This window comes from Aotus nancymaae, unplaced genomic scaffold (assembly GCF_030222135.1).
Source record: "Aotus nancymaae isolate 86718 unplaced genomic scaffold, 86718_ANA_hifiasm-v0.15.2.pri h1tg000131l, whole genome shotgun sequence".
NCBI classification, from domain to species: domain Eukaryota; kingdom Metazoa; phylum Chordata; class Mammalia; order Primates; family Aotidae; genus Aotus; species Aotus nancymaae.
In genome coordinates, this window is record NW_026988546.1 from 8645235 (window position 1) to 8672379 (window position 27145).

General features: G+C 39.9%; 1 protein-coding gene across 1 annotated transcript in view; it reads left to right on the forward strand.

The window, feature by feature from the left end:
- SLC9A4 (solute carrier family 9 member A4) overlaps positions 1-22375 on the forward strand; it is a 61895-nt gene extending 39520 nt beyond the window's left edge. The window contains exons 7-12 of the mRNA XM_012471482.2: positions 92-162; positions 2293-2454; positions 8029-8125; positions 13176-13307; positions 14448-14535; positions 21544-22375. Of these exons, the coding sequence (XP_012326905.2) occupies positions 92-162; positions 2293-2454; positions 8029-8125; positions 13176-13307; positions 14448-14535; positions 21544-21896 (903 nt within the window). The 3' untranslated portion in view covers positions 21897-22375. The remainder of the gene's footprint in view (positions 1-91; positions 163-2292; positions 2455-8028; positions 8126-13175; positions 13308-14447; positions 14536-21543) is intronic.
- The last annotated feature ends 4770 nt before the right edge of the window (positions 22376-27145 follow it).

The window sequence follows — 27145 nt, forward strand, 5'->3', positions numbered from 1 at the left end:
CTCCTTTGTTTTTTAAAGGTGCTTATCTGTCCTGTGTGTCTTTCAGAGTTGGCTTTTCTCTGGCAGTCATTTTCTTGTGTTTGTTTGGCAGCTGATGGATCACTTAAAGGCTGGAATTGAAGATGTGTGTGGGCACTGGAGTCACTACCAAGTGAGAGACAAGTAAGGAAGCTGAGGGTTTCACTCACTGATGAAGAATATGTATGGCATGGGGAAGGGAGACCAAGCAGATGAAGTGCTCCAGAGCCATCCCTACAGGAAGCAACTGAAATTCCAGGGCATGCTAAGCCTGGAAAATGAAGAGACATCAGGTGGAAGAAGCTGTAGACTTGGTGTAGGTTGTTTCAGAGAGAACCAGTACAGCTAATGGGTAGAAATTAGAAAAGTCAGATTTAAGTTAAAAACAAGGACAGGGCCAGGTGTGGTGGCTCACGCCTGTAATCCCAGCATTTTGGGAGGCAGAGGCAGGTGGATCACCTGAGGTTAGGAGTTCGAGACCAACCTGACCAACAAGGAGAAACCCTGTCTCTACTAAAAATACAAAAAAAATTAGCTGGGTGTGGTAGCACATGCCTGTAATCCCAGCTACTGGGGAGGCTGAGGCAGGAGAATCACTTGAACTTGTGAGGTGGAGGTTGTGGTGAGCCGAGATAGCACCATTGCACTCCAGCTTGGGCCACAAAAGCAAAACTCCATTTCAAAAAAAAAAAAAAACAAGGACAAGGTTCCCAATGATAAGATCAGATCAGATCTACCATGGAATGGCCAGCTTCAAGAGGTTGGAAAGGGAGTTTGGTGCCTGCTGAGGAATCCTGGGAAGGGATTCCTCCATTGTGGGGGAGGCCATGGTGGAAGATCTTTAAGGGTCTTAAATATAATAATTCTTTTTAAAAATGTCCAAATCCCTCTTCTTCACCATATCTCACCTTTCAGAATGGATTGTCTTACTGGATTTAGTTTCCAGTTCAGGAGGGAGGTTGTAGCTGGAGATGAATGTTGTCAGTTGTCAGTGAGTAGCTGGAAGTTCACTGAGGATGGGACTCTGAGAAGCTCCCACTCTCCCAGTCTTGTGGCTCAGGCAAGGAAAAGAAAGGATGGAAGGAGACTGGGAAGAAGTGGTCAGGGAGGCTGGCAGGGAAGCAAGAGCAAGTCAGAATATGGAGGGCACAGAGGGACCTGGACCCAGCACATCAGGAGACACAAAGAATCCAGGAAGGTAAGGAGGAGGGCAGCCTCTGGAGTTCAACAGGACAAGATTAAGGTGAGCTCAGTGAGAAGAATGTCAGGGAGGGTGTTTTGGTTGGGGAGGTGATTACTGTGGGCTGAGAATACACAAAAGCCATGGCTTCTCATGAGGGCGGAAAAGTAGAAGACAGAATATAGAGCCAGTCAGAACAAAAGGAGGCCTGGTCTGAGCCGACCTCAGACAGCAAAGCTCAGGAAGCCAGCCCCTAACCCTGAAGGGACTTAGCTGACAGAGCCTGCACACCTCATGGACCAGGAAACCAATTGCCAGATAATAAGCCAGCAGCCCGGGAAGCTATGTGCGCCTCCAGAAAATAAAGCAGGTGGACAAACTACTCTTTGAATGTAAAATGATTGAAAGTGTTGAAAATTCCAACTCCAAACAAATGGCTGACTCTGAAGGCACCATATGCATAGCACAGCTCAGTCTAATGGGCCGGCCAGAGGTTCCTTACAATAGTCAGCGGCCATCAGTCTCGCCTATTCAGAGTCTCCATCATTCAGGCTATTGGTACATATGTAGGGTTTTTTTCTTCCCTTTAATTGGTAGGATTCAAAATGATCTGCAGCATAATGGGGCAAAACTACTGTAACTACCGGGCCATTTAAAGTTATTGGTTTCTGGTTGAATAGGCCAGTATTACTGTAAGTGCAGCTGCCGCTGTTATGAGCTATTAGAATGGAACACTTGTTCAAAAGCTTCAGCCCCCTCATTTCTTCTCTTACAATTGGAGCTGAGCTGGGCTGGGCCTCCCCCGCGCCTCACTTATGCACACTTTTTGCCCTGATTGCAGCTTGTCCCTTCCTTTTGTTTAGTTGATTTTCAATGTATTCAGGCCAGGAGGCCATTCTTTTTTTATTTTAAAAAATGCATAAATACTATGAATTTTTTTAAAAAATGTGTTCAAATGCTGTGAATTCCAGGCACCGTCCTGATGTTTCTTCAGAATAAAGTTAAGTAGTAAGTAATTTGTTTTAAGAGAAATGCATACTTACATAACACATATAGACATTCAAGATTTCCAAAATGTTGGTTTTTGTTTTTAGGTTTAAGAAGTTTGATCATAGATACTTACGAAAAATCCTCATCAGAGAGAACCTACCCAAATCAAGCATTGTTTCTTTGTACAAGAAGCTGGAAATGAAACAAGCCATCGAGATGGTGGAGACTGGGATACTAAGCTCTACAGCTTTCTCCATACCCCATCAGTAAGTCCTGTCTGTTCTTTTTTCTAAACTTTCACTGTCAGAATTCCAAGGGGCACTAACTCATTACCTCATTTAAAGGTATACGAGGAGTAAAGAGGCAGAAATATGAAGAAGAAATTACTTTAAAAATATGTAATCTAAGTCTTGGCATTTTTATGGTGTGGCCCAAGCTCGACATATTTTACCTAGTTTCTGAAAAATTACTTTCTAGCAAATGTTGCTTACTTAGGGTTGTATGACACCTTTCTTTGGGAGGGAAGGGCAAGTGAATGTGTAGAATTGCAGCATATTTCACAAGACTGTCTCATTTTCCTCTTGACATGACCCCTGTGCATGTGATTCTATCCTTCCTACCGTTGTGTTCCTTCCCATAAGCCATTTCTCTTCCTTTTTACGTGAGAGACGAGTTAGCTTTCTGAGATGATAACCTGGATTTGGGAATGAGTTATGATAGCAAGAGGTGTGGTCATTGGTGGGTTATATAAAGAGAAAGTTGTGTTTGTAATTGCATGTAAGGCGAAGGTCTACCTGAGACTGAGAAATTTGCCTTGAGTCTATGTGAGACCAGCTTGGAGTAGGAGCAGGGAGTTGCCTGGCTTTCTGGGGAACAGAGGACCACAGGGCGTTGTTGTGGAAGCAGGACATAAGGAGGGGAGACACTGGAATATAAATTCATCATTACAAGATGATTTTCTCTGCAATGTGGTAGAGCCTCTGGTAGCCACTTGTCCCAAGAGGTGGCTAAATACTTCTTAAAGCTGTTAATGAGAGCTTCTTCAATGTCAAAATAATTCATTAATCTCCCAAAGATGCCCAGTTTTTCTCCAACAAATGGTTTATAAATTGGGAAAATTAATCACAACATATATTTGGAATAAGGAACATGGGCCCCCTCCATCCTGTTGTCTTCCGCAGGTAAAAACACTTGATCATATGCTTCAATTATGTCTTCACATTTAAAAAGCAAGTTGGAAGAAGAGCTAAGAATAGGTAGCAATACAATTGTCACTATTGCTTGAGTGTTCTTTCTGAGATAACACCTTCATCCCTCGCCTGCTGATAAATCAGAAACGCCCTTGCATTTCTTACATGGCCTGAGAAGAATCTGAACTAGCGTCCCTGAGGTATCTCAGTATAATAAAAAGTTTTCTGCCTTATTTCTTAGTGACTTTTCTCTGAGAGTCGTGGCCAGGGTTTGTTAGTTTGTTTTGGTGCTGCCCATCACGTGGCTTTAAGGAAATTTCTGATATTTAAATGGAAAAGTACTGACAAATATCTATTGGCAATGCTCTGCTGCATCATAGTGGAGCCCTAGGCAAAGGAAACATCGGGCATATCGATCCTCTTTTTATTTAAAATGTTGATATTACATTCGTCAAGAATTTTTTGCATTGGCCTTTATTTCTAAAAATTTTGCATTTAAATCTGATTTATCTTAGTTACTGAGTTTTTTGGAATCCTCTTGCATTTTTCACCTTTGTTCAAATCCTGTCTGTTAGACACTTCGTGTGTGCCAGGCACAGTGAAGCAGACACAGGCCTTGCCCTCATAGACACCATACTCTGCTGATTGGGTCATGACATTCATAAAAAAGTCCACACAAACATAATCTTAAAGAATAGAGAGCTATGCAAGTCTATGAGAGGTGCACCTCACCTGAGCTCCTCGCCTTTGACCTGCTCTCTGAAGGATGAATGCCAGTTAATGCAGTTTAGACAATTAGAAACTTCCTCAATTGCTTTGCTCACTAATGTGCACCCTTGGTCTAGGAAGGTAGGGGTGTTATCTCAAATGAGAATCAGTCTGCCAGGTGGTAAAGCATATTTTGAATTTTTGTATTACATTGCATCAGCCATAAGCATTTGACTTAATTTCTGACCTCAAGGCAATCTTTAAACCAGTTTTATTTGGAGTGGGGCCTGCTGATTGAGTCAATAATTCTTTAGAAATGAATTTAAGATTAGTGAGAGAGCCTTATTGGTACGAGATAATTCCTTTTCCTCCTATAACCCAGGCAGTTAGTTAACTGGGGTGGGAGAGATTTTTTAAAGTTGATATTTAATACATATTTAGTATTTAAACTGCATTTATTTGATCTCATCAGAAATCTGTAGGACATGAAGCAAAAAGGAATTCCTCTCCTAAGATCAAAGCAGCTAATTTTTTACAAAACAAACCTTCATACAATAATAGGAAAAAGAAATGTGTACTCAGTTTGCTTTTTATTATTCTGTATGAGATTATAACAACAAAATGCACAGGTATTTTTTTCCTTAGAAGTTCAAGCAATTGTTCTACAAAAGGTTTAGATTTTCAAATTCTATGACGTTCAGGAGAACGCTGCCACCATGGTTGTCTATTTACAGAGTTTGGATGGTGTTGATTGTTTGGAATCCCATTGCTTTTACATACATTATCTTATTTTAAACTCAAACAATCCTATGAATACGTAGAACATGCACTTTGATTACTATTTCAAATATGAAGCGGCACATCTCATCCATAAGTAAGCTGTTAGAAATTATCAGAGATAGAGGCTCAAGCTGATTAAAAGGGTTGAAGCTTTAAACATTTTTTGATTAAAATGAAAGTGATATTAAAATATTTACATATTTGTAGGCATAACAAATGACAACCATACAACCTCAAAATGTGTTTTAAAACTCTCAAATAATTTTAATATGTCATTTATTTTTTAAAGAGACCTAAAGTAACTTCATTGTTGTCTAAGAATTTCCTAATGGATCACACACTGGCAGGTATAAATTCACATTTCCACATTCCCACATTCTCACATGGAAGACTAGGATGCAGATTCTGATGCCATTTTTCACTTCCACAAGGGAATACCTATTTTGAGGAGCAGCAGCATCTTCTCAGCCACTCATCACTCATTCCAAATGTTGGTCATCTTGGTGACCTCTGTGAAAAGATGCAAAGCAGCTACATACACAGGGTGGCTGGTGGGTGCCACTGTGTGCACCGCAGGCAAGTCTTCCTGTCATCTGAGCCTACTTTTCCCACAGACTTCACATCTAAGCTGCTTACAAGAAGGTGTATTCTTCTCAATAAATTAGTAAATAATATTTAATCTTTTGGAACTTCATGCTATGACATGTGTATTCTACTAGATGTTGTAGTAGAACTGAAGCCTCTTTTTACATTACTATAGTAACTGACCAAAAGAGACAGAGAATGAGGGCAGGTTGAAGAGAGGTTAATTAGTGAGAACAAATATAGACTTAGATAGAAGAAATAAGCTCTGGTGTTTGGTAGGACAGTAGAGTAACCATAGTTTAACTGCACATTTCAAATGTTTTGAATGTTTCGAATATAAAGAAAAGATAAAAATGTAAGGTGATGGATATCCCAATTGCCCTAATTTTATTATATGACTGTATCAAATTATCACATGTACCCCAAAACTATGTACAACTATTATATATCAATATAAAAGATAAGTAAAAAGAGTTATGAGAAATATGAACATTGTATTCAAATATACTTAGGTTCAGATTTTCCCAGTTTGAAATTATGGCAGAATTTTTACTTAAAGTGATGAAGATCTTCTTTATGGATAATGAATGAATGTCTAGTGACAAGAGTCTTGGTTTATAAGTTGATTTGATATAGAAATGATTACTCATTCCGTTTTTCTAAAGATGCATCTCCTGTGCTTGTGCTGTGAGTATTTCAGAGATGATTTTGCTAATGAAGTGGCATGAAGGAAACTCCAGGTATCACCTTGCCCAGATGAGTCAATTCTATAGCTGTAGAATGACAGCTGCTGTAATTCTATAGCTGCGGCTTCTCAGTGTGGCTCCACGAAGGGAAATGCCTTTGGTATACCTGGAATGCTCATTCCAGCCAGAGCCTGAATGGACTTATAACTAAGTTTGTCCTTCCCAAAGTGGTCAGTTATAAACTGGCAAGAGTGCCAAGTTAGACCTACTGCTTTATCAAGTGTAACTTTATTACCATTTCCTTTATCAATGGTTTTTTCCTGTTTGGTTGTTTCAGCAAGAAGTAGAACTATTTGACTAGCTGTTGTTTCTGCTTAGCAGTACATCACACTCACCACATTAAAGGAATGTGTTCAGATTGTGGAAGTGTGTGGGTGTATCTAAATCGGAATAAATGTTATTTGAAGGACATTTAAACAGTTAGGTTTAAATGCACTGATAATAATGTTTAGATCACCAAGGGTGGTAACTGTGTGTCAATAGAGGTGACATTTGCAGCGTTAAGATATAGAAACTGATTTCAATCAGTTTGCAGAAAGGACATTAGTCAGCCTACAGACAGCATTGCCAAACAAAATCCAGGCATGCTGTGATAGCCAGTGTCCAAGTCCTTTAAGATATTTTATCAAATGTACATTTCTTTTAAAATGTCTTCGCTATTTATGGCTGTATTGCTACTAATGTTTTGAAAAATACTTAAAAGGTGGCCTGTATTAAAACTAATAATTACTCATGTCTGTGACCAGTTATTTTAAGAGCTTATGCAAGCAGGTATCAAAGACTTCAGCGCCCTTATGCATTCAAAATTCAAAAGAGCTGCAGCTAGAAACAAACAAACAAGGAAACAAACCCATTAGGGTTTATATCAAGACTTTAAGGAAGGTGATAGCATTAAAAAGGGAGTTAATTATTTTTAGTTCTCTCTTTTTGTTCTTATGTTTCATTTGGAATGTATATTGTTCATGTAATACCAAGTTTTTTTAAATTACTGCCACTGGATTGTAATCAAATACATTTGTCACATGAGAATTCTTTGCCTAGCAATGTCAGGACTTTGAAATCCCCAGAGGACAATTGTGCATTGACTGCTAACCTGGGCACAGGCATAACCTGGTTTTTAATCCCTTCCAGGGGCGGGAAGGGGTCATGGTGTACAATATCTCAGAGCTGGGCTGGCTCTCATGGTATAAATGGTCTAATTTCCCTTGTAAAATGTGATTCCGGTTTCTTCAATTATTTCTTAACCAAAGGTAAAATCCTTACAGATACAATTCCGATATAAATATACTCATGAAACTAATATTCTGTTAGATAAATACTAATCAAAATGTGGTATGTAGATGATACTAATCTGTGAGCTGTTTGTCACCTGTCCTCAATGAGATAGGTAAGTATAAAACTAGCAAAGAGTTCGCCTTTCACTGAGTCAATTTTTTTTCTGTTGCATTTAATGGTAAAATATTTGGATTGCATGGCATGGTATAACTTTCTAACAATTGATTTGTATTGTATTATACAAACATTTCAATTCACAACAGATTTGGAGGAAAAAAATTATGTGTTTGTTATCCCTTTAGGCCTTTTGTAAAAGATGGGTTGGAATAATTACTATACATAGGCTATAGGTAAAGGAACAGTATTTTTAAAACCTGACGTCAAGACACATGTTCTGACCTTTCAAATCAACTTACTAGAACAACAGGAAAAATTATGTGCAGGATTCTGGAACTTAGGATGCCCCTCAGTACAGAGCAAGGCCCATTGATATTTTTGTGGCACCTCTTGCCAAATGAAAGAATAATGCTTGTCTCTTCTCCAATGACTATTCCAGGGCCCAGAGGATACAAGAAATCAAAAGACTTTCCCCTGAAGATGTGGAGTCCATAAGGGACATTCTGACATGCAACATGTACCAAGTTCGGCAAAGGGTGTGTATGAGCCACCTGTGTGGTCCCCATTGTCTGTTCTTGAAAACAGTCCTTAAGGAGTCCCCTGATGCTCACGTCACCCGCTCTATGGTGGTCTCTTGCTGAATATTTTCTCTCTGCTTAGCTTGGAGAACAGAAAGTTAATTGCCATGTTTCTGCTGCAAAATTGGCACCTGTGGCATAAAAAGAAATGCAAATCTCGTTACCGTCTCTAGGGGGCAGGCTGCCCTAGCCCTGCAGCCTGGTGCTTTCCAGAACTAGCAGGTCTCCCTACAGAGTTCATCCACCACACTACAGAACAAAGATGGCATCAGGATGCTGATCACAGTGCAGTTGTCTCAATTGTATTGACTACAGTAAAGATGAGAAAGTTGAAATAGTTCAGGTTAGAATATTGAAACTATAATTTATAATGAATAAATGCCTGAATAAAAGGAGACATCTTATTTCTTAATTTTGGAACTAGATATGAAATCTATACTAGTCCTTGGGACCTGGTCCAAAGGGCATACTAAGAACATTTCCAGGGCAAGTAGATGAATCTTTCTGAAACTTTGATTTAGTTAAATGATATTCATCTAATTAGTCATCTAATCTAATGAGAAGTTTTTTCAAGTTTGAGGATTTGATTGTCCATCCTAATTCTAATACTTGGATGTGATTAGAAATGAATTCACTTTGAGGGCCTTTGATTTTGTGACATTGATCATAGTCTTAAGGAAACTAAAAATCATCTAGGCAAAGCTCCTCATTTTCAAAGAGAAGCTGCTGAAGTTAGTGGAGTTGGCTATCTGACTTGTTCAAGGTCACAAAACAAATCCAGGTTATGAACACAGGTCTTCCACCCCCCCACCCTGTGCTCTTTTCATGACTTCGGACTTATGTAAGCCAATGAAAGTTAATGTTCTCTGGTCTCCTGTTTCAACTCAAAGGTCGATGATTCAGAGGAATGTGTCAGTGAGAGGCTCTGTACCAGCTGGAGGAATACAGGTCTGCATCAGTGATAGTGTGCTTAGAGTAAATTCCACACCTTTCAAATCATTCCAAGTGAAACTGTTTCAGTAAGACTATCACATCTTGCCTTAGATAAATAATAGTTAACAACTTCCTGGTTTGAAGAATGTGGCTAGCTTAGTGAGAGCCAGAGCCCAGAGAGTGCCTGGTACTCAACCTTTTCTCTATGTGAATGAAGGTCAAGTTTAGGGAAAGGTCTGGAAACAGAGGTGGAGATGCTACAACTCCAATCCAGTCTAAGATAAGGTCAACTGCTCATCCTTTCATTTCTTCCTTGGATGCGAGTTCCGAGATAGGCTCTTTTCCTCTCTTTTAATAAGTATCCTATGCAGTCTGCCTTCCAGAGTTCTACCTTCTAAGCTACATAGCATCTCCCTTCCTCATTGCCCTCAAATTAAAGCACATAGTCCTCTTTCCATTTAAAGAGTTTATTGCTGACCACCATGGGAGCCAAATAGGGAGGACACAATTGATAAACAGAGGGCAGTTACAAGCCTATGATGTGGCTTTTTGACTCTGCTTTGCTTACGTCCTAAGTCAAACTCACCAGCCCTACCCCTTCCCATCTTCCTTTCCTTACTCAGCTTTACAAAGGTATTGAGAATTCTCTCTTCCACCATGGTCCTCTTAATCTCTTGAAGGAAAATTCTACCTGAAAATGCAATTCAGGACAATTATATATCTACTCTGTTTCTAGCAGACAATCTACATTTTTGAGGAATGTTGCAAAGGGTCTACATTGGCCATCCTGCACTCTCTAGCCCGGGTGATAGATACAGGCCTGCTGGCCAGGGCATTTCTCACTGTTCACGTTTTGAAAGAGGCCATCTTGGGCATTGGGATTTACTTTAGGGCAGGACCAGAATAAATGCAGAGTTTAACTCTGGGCAATCCTAATGTATAGTTGATCTGAAACTGAGCTGGCCCTGCTGGATCCATTGCTCCCAGGAGGACTCCAGCCAATCCTGTTTGCAGTCCTTTCACTCAGCACACCCAGGACAGAATCTTCGTGGGTGGAAAGCTTAAGGGACTCACCTCTGAAGGTTCCTGGTAGGACAACCACAGAGGAAGCTCTCTGAAACACAGTGGGAATGGAGACAGAGAAACACTATTTCTAAACCTACAAGAGAAGAAAACAGCTTTAGCCTAGACCACCGGGATAGGTCACAGATTGATGGGTGGTTCCTGAGTAGCCTGGATAATCAGACCACTCTCAGAATTTTTGCATACTTTCAAAGGAAGAGAGCAATTTATCCAATTTCAGTTTCCTTCAGCAAATAGTTAATGCACATCTAGAATGTGTCGGGCATCAAGAACACTGCACTGAATAAGAAAAGCTTCCTTCTCCTCTAGGGCTCAAGGTTAGTGGGAAATACAAGCTCCACTGTAACACAGAAACGGAGGGAGTCGGGGGAAGAAACTTACATGCACATTACCTGCATAGAGCCTTCTATGCTCCCTGCAGACAGGCAAAATAGAGAAGCACGTGGGTTATGGGAGGTTATGGGAGGTGAAATAGGAAGCCAAATGTCCAAGTGTTCCTTAAAATGTACAGCCTTTTCCCAAGTCTACGTGTAGGTCTAGGTGTAGGAAATCCTACTAGCAACACATTGTGTGTATACAAACACACACACACATACACACACACATACACTGAATTCAGTTTTGCATGACTTTAAAATTGATAAACAATTGTAAAAGTCTGTCTCTACATTCCTAATTTTTGTTTCATTTTTCACAACAGCATCCTGATACCATTTTTAAATTTTTCAATGTATAAAATACACATACGTTGAGGTGCAACATTACTAATGATTGACAAGAATCCATATTTCAAACTGTCTTCAAAATTCAACTTTTTGAGCCAAATTCTTGTCAGATCTGTTAATTTGCTAAAAGTGGATGATAAAGAGCTCCCATTGGGAGAAGGAGAAAGTTGACTTCACCCTTCCCTCATTGTTCCCTCAGCCTTCAGTTTACGTCTTCTTTTTTTTTTCTTCTTGGAGACAGGTGTCACTCTCACTCTGTCACCCAGGCTAGAGTGCTGTGGCATGATCACAGCTCACTTCGGGTTTGACCTCCTAGACTCAATTGATTCTCCCACCTCAGCTTCCTGAGGAGTAGGACCACAGGTGCATACCACCACCCCCAGCTACTTTTTTGTATTTTTTGCAGAGATGGGGTTTAGTGACATTGCCCAGGTTGGTCTCGAACTCCTGGGCTCAGTGATCCACTTGTCTTGGCCTCTGGAAGTACTAGGATTACAGGCATGAGCCACCTTTGGCAGTCCAGTTTACACCTTCTTTGTGATGCTATTTTTATATAATTATCTATTTTGTGATGATTACCTTAGTTAATAGATAATGAAAATTACAAATCTATTTAACGGGATGTACATACACTGAAACACGAACAATGACCTGAAAGCTGGTGAAACAATTGCCATTGTCAATCCCTTGTTGACTTGACCGTCTCATCTATGGACTGAGTGATGGCATTATAAATTCACATATTAAGATGTATGGATTGAGTGAAGGCACATTATAAATTCATATATTAAGTACTAACAGAGTTTAATCTGTTTTGTATTTGTTTGAATACAAATCAATAGAAATAGAAGTATTAGTATTTTTGTTCCTCACCTCGTGGGGCATCTTGTGGTACTGTTTGAAGTGTGTGCACCCACCTAAAAAACACATGGCCTGAAAAATTCAGCCTCTACTCCTTAGCAGGCTGCCTGTGGCCTGGCCCCAGCCCCTCCATGCCCTTCCAGTCTCACCTCCCACACACTTTGAATGAAGCATCCCATTCTTTTGTGGTAACAGACCCATTCCTGGCTCTTTCCCAGCACATCCTCTGACCGTCCTCTCATCTCCGAGGTGGTTAACAGCTGATGTCTTAGCTCATGTGTTTCCTCTTCCTGGAATTTATTCTCAGGATAGCAATCACTCATCTTTCAAGACTTCTCTCAGTACACTGAACCTTTCCAATCCAAGACTGGATGAAGTGCCCTTTGCCTGTACTCTATGACCCCTGATGATCCCAGAATCTTGTCACTTACCTGCACGCATAGCATCTTATCCCTATTGGTTTAACTTCTCCAGGAGACTGTAAGCCTTTTGAAGACTGTAATTCTGATTTACTCACTTATTTAATCCTGTGCCTTCCACAGCACCAGTCATATAGAGCATTTTCTCTATTGCAGTTGAACTGACTACCCCATCACAGCACCCATAACTTTGGAGGGAGAGCACCTGCAGTTCCAATCTTGTCATGCACTAGGACTTTGTGGTTTATCAATGCACACAGTGTGTCACCTATTGACCCCTGGCAAACTGAGCATTCACTAGTGGACGTTTAGTGAGCACCAAGAGGGAGAAGAAATTTCAGTTAAGCATTTCGCCAGCATCTGTCTGAGGACTGACTGATGTTGGCCTATGGTCCATGACAAGTTTCCATTGGTCTGGGATAAAGGACAAGGAAATTCTCATAAAGCTAAATTGATTCGATTTGAAGGACTTTTTAAAAAAAATCTCAGATTATGTTCCTCCTGTAATTTTGATTAAGAGTCTTTCTGAATTGCTGATAATGGTGATAGAAATTGTGTGTGTGTGTAGTTATCCTTAATTGGCAAAATTAAAAAACAACAACCCTATGGAAATTCACAAAGTAGTTTGGTTTTGGTATTTTCCTTTCCTGTTAAATTCATTGGCCCGGCATCAAAAACATGACCTGGAAAGGAAAGTGTGTGTATGGGGCAGGCCAAGTCTGTGGGTAACTAAGGGAAGAACTGCTGTAAGGATTAGAGCAGAAGGCAGAGGCTCCAGCCACAGCTGCGCCCTAAGAGCGGTGACCTTGGATCACAGACTTTTCTTCTTGGGGCTGAGGCTTGCTTGTTCGTCACCAAGGCAAATGCTTAGCTTACCTCCAAGGTGCTCACCGCTCTCCTGGTCTTAGGTTCCTATTTCCATGGCTTCCTTGGCTGAAAGTTGTATGGAGGAGTCCTTAAGTATTTGACATTCCGTTTTCTCTGCAGACCCTGTCCTACAACAAATACAACCTCAAACCCCAGACAAGTGAGAAGCAGGCTAAAGAGATTCTGATCCGCCGCCAGAACACGTTAAGGGAGAGCATGAGGAAAGGCCACAGCCTGCCCTGGGGAAAGCCGGTACATCGGGGCTGGGGACTGCAACATTCCTTCAGTCTGCAAATGTTTGTCACCTGCTGAGCCTGTTCCTGTACAGGATCTTCTCACATGCATGACCATTGATACTTAAACAAACAAAACCTCACCTAGTTATCTAAGAGATACAAAAGTAAGAGTGCAGGACACCAAGGCAACCTTTTTCTCTGGGTCCAGGGCCTTAGGGATCCAAGGCATCTGTCCATAAGGTTTTGCCTTCCATGGTGGGACAGGAACTGCAATGCAGTTGTTGTGCTGTGAGTCTAGACCCAGACCTTATGATGACCAGGAACTGACCATGCCGAGGTCTCCCTTCAGTCCTCATGGTCAGTGCCGGGTCACCATGGGGTCCAGATCTGGACCAGGCCCTCTGACCCCAGGAGGCTTACTTCTCTCCCAATAAGATATAGGAAGGGATTGGTTGTTACCAAGACACCTGGGCTCACCTTCACATCAGCCACTGTGTTCCTGAACTCTTCCCATTGGAGGCCATAGCATACCAGTCTTACTGGCACTTTGGATGGAGCCTGGGTGAGAAGCAGACCCTAATCTCAAACCTAACCTCAGTGGGGTTAGGGAGTAACTTTAAAAGGTTGCTAATGGTCTATTTTATCATAAGAGGGAAAGGAAATACATATTGGAGACTAGACTGTTCTGCTTTCTGTAAACAAAAGGAACTAAAAGCCAGTGATCCAAACAAGATGCCAAATAACAGGTCTGTGTTGTTCCCTTTATTTTGTTTTACTTTACTTTTTTTTATTTTGAGACAGAGTCTTGCTCTGTCACCCAGGCTGGAGTGCAGTGAGTGGCACAATCTCAGCTCACTGTAACCTCCGCCTCCTGGGTTCACGCTATTCTCCTGCCTCAGACTCCTGAGTAGCTGGGATTACAGGCGCCCGTCACCACGCCCTGCTAATTTTTGTGTTTTTACTGGAGACGGAGTTTTACCCTGTTGACCAGGCTGGTCTTGAACTCTTGACCTCAGGTGATCCGCCCGCTTCTGCCTCCCAAAGTGGCAGCATTACAGGTCTGAGCTGCCGTGTCCAGCCCTTCCCTTTATTTGCCATGTGAAGCTCTTAATTGAAGCAGCTCATTCTGCTTTTTCTCTCTACTTGCTACTCACAGGCTGGCACCAAGAATATCCGTTACCTCTCCTTTCCCTATGGGAATCCTCAATCTGCAGGAAGAGACACAAGGGCTGCTGGGTTCTCAGGTAAGCTGCACACCTGGCTGCTCTGCTGCTTTTCTGTAGTCAGATGGTAAATATCTGGGGGTGTGGACCAAGAGACAACATCAAGAACATTATGTAGGTTACTTATATAATAGGAAAAAGAAGAAAACAACTTCTTTCATGGATGAAACTCAGAACTTTGTTTATGAACACTGAAATATGAATTTCATATAATTTTTACTTGTCATGAAACATTGTCTTCTTTTATTTTTTTTCAGTCCCTTAAAAATGTACTAACAGTCTGTAGCTCACAGGCCATACACAAAGAGGAAGCAGGCCAGATAGAGCCCAAGGGTCATAATTTGATATCATCTCGAAGAAATGTGAAAGGGGGTTTCATTGAAGTTGCCATATTTACCCACCATTTAAATATAAGCGGAATTCTCCAAAGCTGGTTTAGTTTCACTGGAATGATTTCCACCAAATTTACTGATTAAATGTTTCCCATTTAATATTTAATTATTAAGTGGAATTCTTAGAATTATTGAAACTTTTTTATTCTAATAAAAGAAAAGTTACTATTTTTATGTGTGTATAAAATGATTTGCTATTAGCAAAAGGTGACAAAGAAGAAATTCTTATAAAGCTAAATTGATTCAATTTGAAGGACTATTTGTTTTTAATCCGATTATGTTCTTCCTGTGATTTTGGTTAAGAGTCTTTCTTTCTGAATTGATGACAATGGTGATAGAAATTGTGTGTGTATAAGAATCCTTAACTGGTAAAATTAAAAAACAACAACCCTGTGGAAATTATAACATGCCTTGTTATCTATTTTTATTTTCTTAATTTTTAAGTGTTAAAATCATGTTGGAAATTCAAGTAAACTAAACATATAGGATTTTAGAATTTAATCTTTAAGGAGTATATATAATTACCTCAAAATGAAACTTTTTTCTGATTTAAAAACATACTTGATACAAAATCAAAATCAATCAGTAGAGAAAAGCATAAACAAGAAAATCAAAAGAACTTGCAACCTCAATGCCAAGGTATAATCACCATAGAATGTTTTGGTGAGCTTCCTTCTAGAATTCTTCCTATACCCGCCTGATCCCCACACTACCCATACTGACACCTGCCCCCACAACAAAAAAATCAGAAAAACTTGGCATCACATTATACATAAAGTCAAAGTATAGTCATTGTTTTGCAATTTTTATAAATTGCCTAGTTCACTGAACAATATATTGTACATAAGTTTCCATGTCAATAGATATGAATCTAATATTCATTTTTAATGAATGAATAATAGTTCATTATATGCATGTACCAAAGCTTATTAAGCTACTTACTAATTAATAAATACAATATTATTAACTTAGAATAAATATAAACAATGATATATAATAAGCACTCTGGACCACTTGTGATTGGTATTTTCACAAATAAGCAATTATTCCCTTAGTATACTTTCCCAGAGGTAAAATTTTGAGGTCAAATTCATACAGATTTAAATTTTTACATATATTGTCAAAACACCATCACAAAAGATTATATCACTAGTTTACCCTCACAACAACAGTCTGTAAAAGAAGGATCTTTTCCTAATACCACTGGGCTGTTGTCAAACTTTTGAGTAATCTGTAATATGATAGCATAAAATTTATATACCAGATCTAATTTTCATATGAATCTCTTTGACTTTGAGTGAAGTTGAACATCTTTCACATTTTGGAAACAGTGATATTCCTTAGGGTGAAGTTTTCTGTTTCTGCCTTTGCTCATTTTTTGTTTGTTTGTTTTGTTTTGTTTTCTGTTTGATTGTTGATTTTCTTGAAATGAATTTGAAGAACTCTATATAACAAGGGTATCATCCATTTTCTCTGCTATATGTTGCCAGTGATGTTTTTTCTTTTTTTGAGTCGGAGTCTCTCTCTCTCTCCCCAGCTGGAGTGCAGTGGAGTGATCTTGGCTCACTTTAACTTCTGCCTCTCAAGTTCAAGCGATTCTCTTTTCTCAGCCTCCCAAGTAGCTGGGATTACAGGCATGTCCCACCACATCCAACCAATTTTTGTATTTTCAGTAGAGACAGTGTTTCACCATGTTGGTCAGGCTAGTTTTGAATTCCTGATCTCAAGTGATCTACCTGCCTGATAAGTGCCAGGATTAGAAGCATGAGCCTCCACACCCGGCCTGGGCTTCAGAAATTTTTATTAAAGCTGTTGGATCTTCCACAGAAAAATTAAAAAAATGATTTACCCAATTATTTTAATCAAGAACTTTGTTTAATTTGCCCATTTAAATTTCAGCATATCTAAGATTTATCTTTGTGTAAGAATTAAAGTAGAAATGCACTTGAGATTGTTTTCAAATAACTATGCTCCAGTTTTTTTTTTCCAAGATAAATGTCACCTTTTTGTACTAAAGTCATTTATCCTGGAGAGAATTTCGGATTTCCAATTCTGCTTCATTGATTGAGTCATTTATTCCCAAAACACACTCTATCAACTGGTATTATTTTATGTTATGAGTCAGCTATTCCACAAACAAAAGCAAACAAAACTAACAAAAGAGCAACAGATAAATATAGGGCATGTAATAGTTTATTTATTTATTTTTTGAGTTGGAGTTTTGCCCTATTTCCCAGGCTACAGTGCAGTGGCACATCTTGGCTCACTGCAACCTCTACCTCCCTGTTTCAAGCAATTCTCCTGCCTTAGCCTCCCAAGTAGTGGGACCACAGGCGCATGCCACCATGCTGGCTAATTTTTGTATTTTTAGTAGAGATGGGGTTTCACCATGTTGGCCAGGCTGGTCTTGAACTCCTGACCTCAGGTGATTCACCTGCCTCAGCCTCCCAAAGTGCTGGGATTACAGGCATGAGCCACTGCACTTGGCCAATAGTTTAATTTTTTTAAAACAACTTTGCTGGTACGAATAACCTGGCATCATTTTTGTTATTTGAATGAGAAGACAAGAAAGTATCACAGTTTTTTCTTTTTTAAAAAAAAATTTTAGAATTTTTTTTTTTTTAAGAGATAGGGTCTCCCTATGTTGCCCAGACTGATCTCTAACTCCTGGGCTCAAGGAATCCTTCTGTGTCAGTCTCCTAACATGCTAGGATTCCAGGTGTGAGCCACCAGGCCCAGACGACAGTTATTTCTTATGAGATGAGCATCAATACCGCATGACTATGGTAGCAGGAGATGACCATGAAGCGGCCTCATTTGAGCACTAATGAACAAATCTTAAATAAGCATTATAAATAAAATACAGCAGAACCTTAAAAGTACAATACATCTTTCAAAGTGAGGTTTATTCAAGAATTTGAGAGTTGTTTAACATTTGGAAGCATACATACATTATTCACTAGACTAGTAAATAGGTCACAGGATCCTAGCCTTTTAATAGATGTCCTCACTAAAGGATATCTCAGTCACACTTTCAGACAAAGCCATAAAATGCCAGGAAAAAACAGACAGAATCTCTATGAAGGAAAAATAAAATTCTACTTCTCCATACTGTCATTTCCGATCTATAAAGAGGATAACATTGGTTCCCTCCACATGCAATTGTATTGTCCCTATGTGAAGCCAGTCACATACATGCAGGGTACACATATGAACAGGTACATAAAGCTGCTAGAACAGAGCCTGGAACCAAGTAGATGTGCAAGAAATATTTGTCGTTATTACTATTACTACATAGGGATTTAAAGAAGTCTTGACATGGGTAAATACGGATGTCCTTTGAAACAAAGGCAACGCTTCACGATGTCAGTTCTACATGAATTAATTCAGACTTGAAATGAAATGTTAGTTCTAATGATTTCTTTTCTTTCAAATACACTCAATTGGTTCTAAGTTTCATCTAGGTGAACAAAGAGAGTAAACTAGAAAACAGGGAAAAGTAATGAAACAACACTTAAGTTCCTAGTTATCTGTAATAAGTTTTAAAGAAGGGAAATCAGTGCTCTGTAATATGTTGTGGGTTGTGTCTGTAGGATTTTATACACTTGTTCTTATTTGTCATGAAAACTTATGCCTATATACGCAGACTGATTTCTGGCTTGCTTGGAATTAACTCTACTGTGAATAATTTGTAATTTCGATGGTTATAATTTATGAAAAATAATAAACCATGATACATTAAAAAGGATTATAATAATGATCAGGATGAGGCCGAGACAGTTCTCAGTGTGTAGCCAAGCACAATTGATAATTGGAATCTTTCTCTCCAAACCCAAAATCTTTCTGCACCAGGAGAATGGCTGGAGGGGATCTAGGGGAGACAGTGGAGGGTCTTGTTCTGCAGGCAAGCAGTCCATGGCTAACCCGCCTGAAACTCAGAGAACGCTTCCCTTCCTAGCTCTCCCCTTGCCCTCCAAGGTCAGGACTTTTCTTGCTCTGAATGTCTTGGAGCTCCATGCTGGTTTGGAGGACTTCCCATGCTCTTCCAGAGTTCTGTTGCCTTTGGGGCTCACTTGGTGTTATAAGCAAGAGGTCTTGCCTGGAAACCCCTCATATGTCCTGAGGCTGCTTAGAATCTGTGTGCATTGTGGCAGATGAAAAAGCTCTGGAGATGAATGGTGGTAACAAAACAATGTGAATGCACTTCATGCAGTGAACTGTACACTTGTTTATAGTTGGATGAAAACACATGGTTAGAATGGTCAATTTTATGTTAGGTATATTTTACCACAAGTTTAAAAAATGTGGAGGTTGGGAGGATTGCACTCCAGGTGTGGGTGTCTGAACAGTCTGTGCTGCGTCAGGTAGTTCGTCCTCTGTGTTAGGGCCTGCCCTGCGCTGAGCAGAAGCACTTTCCCTGTTTCTCCTTTCAACCCAGGGTGCCCATGTCCAGAAGTTAAGGCTGTCTATCGGTCAGGTGGAAGGTAAAAGAACAGAAATTCAGATTTTGTTGCAAAAGTATCCACTGCTCTGCCTGGATCCGCACTGCCTGGGTGCCCATGTGGAGGAGAGTTATACAAAAAAAGGACAAAACACAGTCCTCACTCTTCCTTTTTCTGCCTTTTGCTTTCCAGCCAACTTCTTCCTTCAGTTTTGGGCAGCTCTAGTCACCTAAGTTGAGTGAAACTTTGCAAGTCACATACGCATGCCTCTTCCTAGAGCTTGGAGTCCACTGTACAATAACCCAGAGGGTCATCAGGAAACCAAAACTGTGACTAGGGTCTGTCCACGGATGGGGCACTCAGCAGGAAAGGTTGGAGTGAGAGAACAGGGTTTGCGGACAGAAGTCTCCAGGTCATTCTTTCCTTAGCTAGTGCTCCAAGCACCAAGGATCCAGAGGGACTGGTCCCAGTCCCCATCATAAAGCACACGTTAAAGGGAAGTTATGGAAAAAAATGGACAGATAGATTAATTAATGTTTTCTTTATTGAAAGAAGTTGGTCTTCTTTGCCCAATTTCCAAGCTACCTTCTTAGTATAATTTGGTCACATTTTACAAAAAACATTACTGAACAGGATATTTTAAGATTTTCAGGTGTCCCACATCCTAAATACATGTTCAAGTGTAAACCTTTGGGCATATTTATTCTAGATGTGGAGTTTTTGTTTTGTTTTTTAGGAAGAGAATGGGAGAAAGAACACGGCTTTCAGATTTAAATATAAATGTCTGAAAATATCTAAATTAGCAGGAGAATATTTAAAGGGAAAATAAATTTATAAGGCTAAGACTTTGAGGAAAGGAGAGTAAATGAGATATGTGAGAAATATTCCTTTGAAGATGTGTGCACATTGCAATAGGGACAAGGCAATGTCCTAGGCATGGGTTAGGGATCCGGAAGAGAATCCAAGAGGGGATATTGCATAGACAGCTGCTGGCTCCCCTCTCACAAGGTAGCCCTCTCTCTTGTACGTGGATACATCAAGGAGACAGCAAGGAGACCTGATGGTAAGAAGTGGATTTGAAGCTGAATAGGCTTTACTCAAACTCCAGTCACATATTCACCAGTGTGTGATATTGAGCGTAGCTTAACCTTGTGATACCTCAGCCACTTTACCTGTGAGATTCATAACTTTACTCACCTGAAAGGGCCGCTATGAGGATTCAATGGAGTGAGTATGTAAAAGGATTAGCATAGTGACAGGCACATAGTAAATTATCAGGAAAGGGAAGTTCTCATCATGTGCCAGTCACAGTCTGTCACCTGTTTACTCCTCTGAAAGGAGGGCATCTGGTCACACCGTGGTCTCTGCGGTGGCTCCCTCCTATCCCCGTTTCTCCAGAATTGACTCTTTCTGTATCAAAGGATTGGAACTCAGATGTACTGCTTTCTGGTAACCACTTATTAAAAAGCAAATCATGATAAAAGCAACCACTTTCAGATGGCTGCAACACGTAACCTTCTATGTAGCATTGGCTTTGGACAAGACCAAGAATCTTTGTGTCCCATGTTTATGTCTATGGCCGACTGATCTGTTTCTGTAAAAAGACACTACCTTACTTACCTGGGGAGACTGGTTTGATACACCATTTTCATGCATTTCTGTTTATTTATGACACTGCACTTAAAGCTTCTGTCCTTCCATCTCCTTGGGGCAGTGACCTCGAGAAGGGAAAATCATGCTAATAAGAAAGTTGAGTGTAAGACCACATGTTCTCACTCATAGGCAGGTGATGTTCTCACTCATAGGCAGGTGTTGAACAAAGAGAACACATGGACACAGGGAGGTAGCATCACACACTGGGGTCAGTTTGGGGGGCTAGGGGAAGGACAGCAGGGGGTTGGGAGGGTGGGGAGGGATAATGTGGGGAGAAATACCAGATACAGGTGATGGGGGGGATGAAGGCAGCAAACCACCTTGCCGTGTATGTATCTATGCAACAATCCTGCATGATCTGCACAATGTACCCCAGAACTTAAAGTACAATAAAAAATAATAAATAAATAGAAAGTTGAGTGTAAGAGCTGAAACCTCAGGAAGGTCTTTGTTTCACTCTGAGTTCCTGCCATCTGGATGTTAAGTCTTAACTCTGGTCTTAAGTGTTATTCTTTCCACTTCTTGTCATGATGTTTTCCCAGATGATGACGGCAGCAATCCAGGATCCCCATCCATCATGTTCAGTGCACGCTCTCGGATAAGGTCGCTTCAGAAGCAACAGGCACAAGAAATAATCCCAATGAAGAGCCTACACAGAGGAGGGAAGATATTGAGCTTTGGTTATCAAAGAAGTACAAGCCAAGAAGAGTACATGTGTGGAAGCAGGAGGGTGGCTTTAAGGCCCAAACCTCTGTTTCACTCAGTGGATGAGGAGGGTGAGTCTGGAGGAGAGAGTGAGGGTGAGGCCTTCACAGTTCGCTCAAGGTGGACAACTGACCGTGGACACGGCAGGGACTATCACAGGTCCCACAGTCCTTTGCTCCAAAGAAAATAGTGTTATTGTCCACAAGATTTTTTCGGTGTTTCTCAAGAATCTGTCTTCCTATAACTGTGAAAGGAGAATTGCTGAAATTCAGAAGAGAGCTATTGAGTTTGCTGTTTTGAAGCTATTAGACATGGATGTGTAAGCAGCAGGAAGATTTTTTCCAATGACTGGGAACAAACTTGCAGGCTCTGCCATGTTCTTAGTGTGGGGTACCTTTTAATTCCATGTGAGTGAGAGAAGTTAATCACCCCAGGAATTAGTCACTAAGAATTCCTAAGAACTTTCCATCAGGAGCATCAGATCCAAGCCATATATTGAGATACAAGTGTTATTGGTCAGTAATTCACATTGCCTATATGCATATGCAACTTATAATCAAATTAAAACTAGAAGGGGCTTTTGAAGTCACCTTACTCAACCCCCTGTGTTTATAGACAAGGCCATCTAGTCCAAGGTTACATGGTGAGTTCACAGTTGGATTGTCCTCCCTCCAAACTGAAACTAATTTGATTTTGATTTCATATTCAATATGCAATAATTATGTTTTTTCAGAGATAAAATTTGTTATGAAGTTGCTTTATTTAATCAGTAGCAATGATAGACATGATACACACTACAGGGTTAATCTGTGAACAATAGGCTTACAGTCTATTTCATAATTGGAATACTTATTTTAAAAATGAATATCAGAAACAAAACAGCCATAAACAGACTTTAATACCAATGAAATTAAAAACAGATATTTATTAGGTGTGCATTTGTAGTGCTTGAAATTTTACCCTAGGGGATGAAACTATTTTTCAATTTTATTTTCCATCCTCATCATCCCCGAACTCAACCTTGAGTCTCACACTCCAACCCTTCAATTTTACTAGGCTACTTTATCTTTCCTCGCCTTTTGTCTTCTCTTCCACCTTCCCTCTCTGCTTCTGGCCACCAGTAGGTTAAGAAACATTTATCAAGCATTGTTATTGGGCCAAATGACTAACCTACAATATGCAACTAACCAAATACCCTTTTGCCATCACTATTTTTGACATCTCTACCATCTTCAGCTGGTTTAATCTTATGTGTCTTTAAAGGCCATGATCAAGGCGTCCTGCTCTCTAGATCAGCCTTTACCTTCTCCCTTGGTGCCCCCACATCCCTTTGGATGTGCCATGTACCTTATCTGTGGGTTATGCCTGTGCATGCACACGTAGGTTCGTTCTGGTGGTCAGTGAGCTGAAGGACAGGGAGGACAGTTTGTTCATTTTAAATTGTATCCATTTATCTGTTGTGTTTTTTATCTCACCACTTACCTATTTTGTATATTTGGGCTTTTTTTTCATCTTTTTTTCTTATCAGTTATTATAGTGACTTGTACATGGTAGATTATCTATAAATGTTAAACTCACAATAGCATTTTAAAGCCATAAAGGGCATTAGAAAAGGTGTTATCAGACATTTTTATTTTGTAGATGATAAAAATTATGTCTTGAGATGCTATGTGATGCCAACTCAGAGTTTGCTTTTCCTTGAAGGATGCTTGCTTGTCCTCTAATATAACCCATGGATACTAGTTACTGACTAGACATATGCTTTCTCCTGAATTTATCTTTTTTTTAATGATTTGCACTCATTTTCCTGCTGCAGTCATAGATATGCCTTCAAAAAAGTCCATTGTCTTTCTTCTTCTGAACCTATAAAGGTTCAGAAAAAAAAATATAAAGCCGCTTCTAAATTGTCTAAATATCTTGATTTTAATAAAAATTATGCACTGTCAAATAACAGTAATCAGCCTAAAGGAATAGAAGCATACATAAAATTCAGGAATCTTTGTTTTTTGTTCTTTTTTTTTTTTTTTTTTTTTTTTTGTGGAGATGGAGTCTTGCTCTGTCACCCAGGCTGGAGTGTAGTGGTGCAATCTCTGCTCACTGCAACCTCTGCTGCCCAGGTTCCAGCAATTCTCCTGCTTTAGTCTCCCAAGTAGCTGCAACTACAGGTATGCACCACCACACCTGGCTAATTTTGGTATTTTTAGTAGAGGTGGGGTTTTACCATGTTGGCCATGCTGGTCTCCAACTCCTGACCTCAAGTGCCCACCTTGGCCTCCCAAAGTGCTGGGATTACAGGTGTGAGCCACTGCACCCAGCCAGATTTTGTTCTCTGTGCTTAAAGAAACAAACAATCAACAACAACAGAAAAGAAACTGTGCCCCATGAGAGGCAGTGGGCTATTATCCTTAAACTACAAATGGAGATACAGGAGCCGAGAGAAGTCATCAGAATTCACCTTTCCAGTGCCATTAGGAAAACCAGTTCATGAGACGTGAAGTGTCCCTACATCCCTTACTGGCCTCCTTCCATGCAACAACAGAAATCCATTGTGAAGGCCCCTTCCCCGAGCAGCCAACAAGGTCTAAAAATTAGTGGACTCTGTGTACCTCTCCTGTTTCACTCTGAGATGCTGATCCCATTAAGGTGAGCGGCAGTATGACTTAGTAAAGTACAACTTTCCCCTTTAGTTGGCCGAGATCTTAATGGAGTTGTTTAAGGACATTTGCTCATCTAGACACTGACTGGCCATGGCTGTTCAAGCCTGGAAAGAGGCCCTGAGGCTACTTCCTAAAACTTGTGGCAGGTTGAGGGCCCCAGTGATGCTGTGATTCTGGTGGCTCTGTCAGACTTGGAGAGCTTACGGCCAAAATGGCCTTTTTGATCATTCACTATTGTCTGAAAATGCAGTGTGATTGGATCTTCCCTCCATACAGTACTCTGGAAGAGCAGTGCACTTTGGAGATTGGTTGAGTGTACAGAAGCTAGCCCAGGAATTCTCTGGTTATCAATTTCCCATGATGAGTTTTTCCAAAAGGCATCCAGCAGTGCAGCAGAGAGGACATTCTCTTGAGTGTCAAGGAGAGCCTGGTGCTTCTTCCCTACTCCCCTCTGAAAAGGGATGAAATTGCATCAAGGTTCCTATTCTGAGCCTGGCTTCTGGTCCACTAAGCAGTCAACATTCTCTGCCAATGGGCCCAAAGAATTTGTTCTTTTATTTTCATCCTAAAAAAATCAGATGCACAACACACACAATCCCAATTTTCCTCTAAGAGTTTTTGTTTTGTTTGTTTTTAACTTCCCAAAGCCTATTTATATTATTAGCCTGAAGGGTCTTGGGTTTCAGTGAATTTCTGAAGTTAAGTACCATTTCCCTTTATTTTTCCTATATGGTAGCCTTCCACCTTAAAGATTTGCCACACATTTCTGGTGTTTGGAATACGGTAAATGTTCTTATTCATCTTCCTCAAGTCTGACATGATGTCATGGGCACCTCTCCTGTCTTTAACCTATCTGCTAGAACAGAAACATTGACCTAGAAGGGAATCCGCTCTGACAAAGTGGAGAATGAGATTCTGGACACTTTATTATGTTTCTTCTATTCCTTTCCTTCTCTCACAAAGGCTCTAAACTCTGCTTCTCTGAAAAAGTTGAAGGGTCATGGGAGGCAGAGCTGGAATTACCTGAATTTCATGATGAAATTACTTTTCCTGTATAAGAGGTGACTACTAAGGCAGAATTCAAGTCTTCAGCCTGGAGTGTTGATTTCAGCTTGCAGAGAAGCCCTGTGAATATTGCGTCATCTGTCAAGACTCCTGACACTATGATCATTTAGATTTTCAATAATATAGTTATTTCAAAGCCCAGGCTGTGAAATCAGACCACTTGTAGCTGTTAGACTTTGGAAAAGTTAATTATCATACGTTAAGCTGAAATTTACCAATGGATAAAATATCTACCTCATAAAATGATTGTTAGAATTAAATGAGATCATATATGTAAAATGCTCAGCTTGGTGTCTTTTTTTAATAGAAGAGTTTGATCACTATTAGCTATAATTATTTAGACTAAAGTACATGTGCTTATGAAAGAGCATATACATTATTTTAATTATGTGAAGAGGTATAAATAACGAATACTGAGACTTTTGAAAGGTAGCTAGATTGGTAGAAGAGAGGATATTTGAGGGAGCTAGGGAGAAGATGTGACAGAAATAGGGAACATCACCACCTTGATCCCAGCTCTACCTGGACACATCTCTACCCAGCATCCATCAATTAAGAGCAGACCAAAGATGGGGCCTGAATATGGAGTCACATCTTTCAACCAAGCACAACTTTATCTTGATTGTTTTATGTCATTACCTCAAGTATCAGTAATATTGCTTTTTTGTTTGTTTGTTTGCTTGCTTTTGGTATACCCTGGCGTGCAGTTCTAATCTTGATTTACTCTCAGAGAGACCATGGCCTTGCTTTTTTATACTGTGATGGGCACACAGTGAGGAAAAGGGAAACTTCTTCGTTGAGAAAACACTCATTGGAGTTTAATTCCTCAGTTTGGACTTTCATTTCTATAAGAGACCTTCCCTCCAAAAAAGTGATTATTTTAACTTGTGAATATTAACTAAAGAGGTAAGTGTTTAAGCACTTTCAATATGAAATAAAATAGTTTCTAATACATTTCATAATGTTCCAAAATTAGGCAAAGTAAAATTTTCTTAATAAATGAAGTCAATGAGCGTGTTGATGTTGTTTAAGGTTTTTGCAAGTATATTTTATCCGCAAATAAAACAGGTGGTTTCTTGTAGTTTAAAATTGTTTTTTTTTTTCTTTTTTTTTTTCTGGCTAAACTCTGTCAAGTATCTCATTTCTAATTCCTCCTGAGAAAACCCAGCAGTGCACACAGAATGCTTCCTTTCAGGACATCAGTCACTGTTAATTGCTAATGGGGCCATAAGCTAAGGAGAATAAAAGAGATGCCTGCATCAGTGCTAGCCACTACTGTAATTAGCAAGTGATGTGCCCTTTCATCTGTGCACAATAATTGATTTAATAAATTCTTTTTCTTTCTGAGGCTCTAATGAGCTTCAAACCAGGGGTACCCAAGTAAGTATGGCAGGTTAGAAATCACAATTTTCATTGCCTAGTCTTCTTCAAGTTGGGGTTTATTCAACAAATTAACTAAAAACCATGTTGTGGACTGAACCAAAACTGTTTCCATAGTAATACAGATCTCAAGGTGAAATAGATGGTCCTAAAATCAAGCTATTTACTCTGTGTTCTAAGAAATCAGTCTTGAATAGATAGCCAGCATTTGTAGAGTGCTTACTATGTGCCAGGCTCTATTAAAATGCTTTACATACTAGTTTCAGTACATCCAAAATGAAGGGAAATGAGTTTAGAGATTAAGTAACAGGTCCAAGGTCTCCCTAATTTTAAGGAA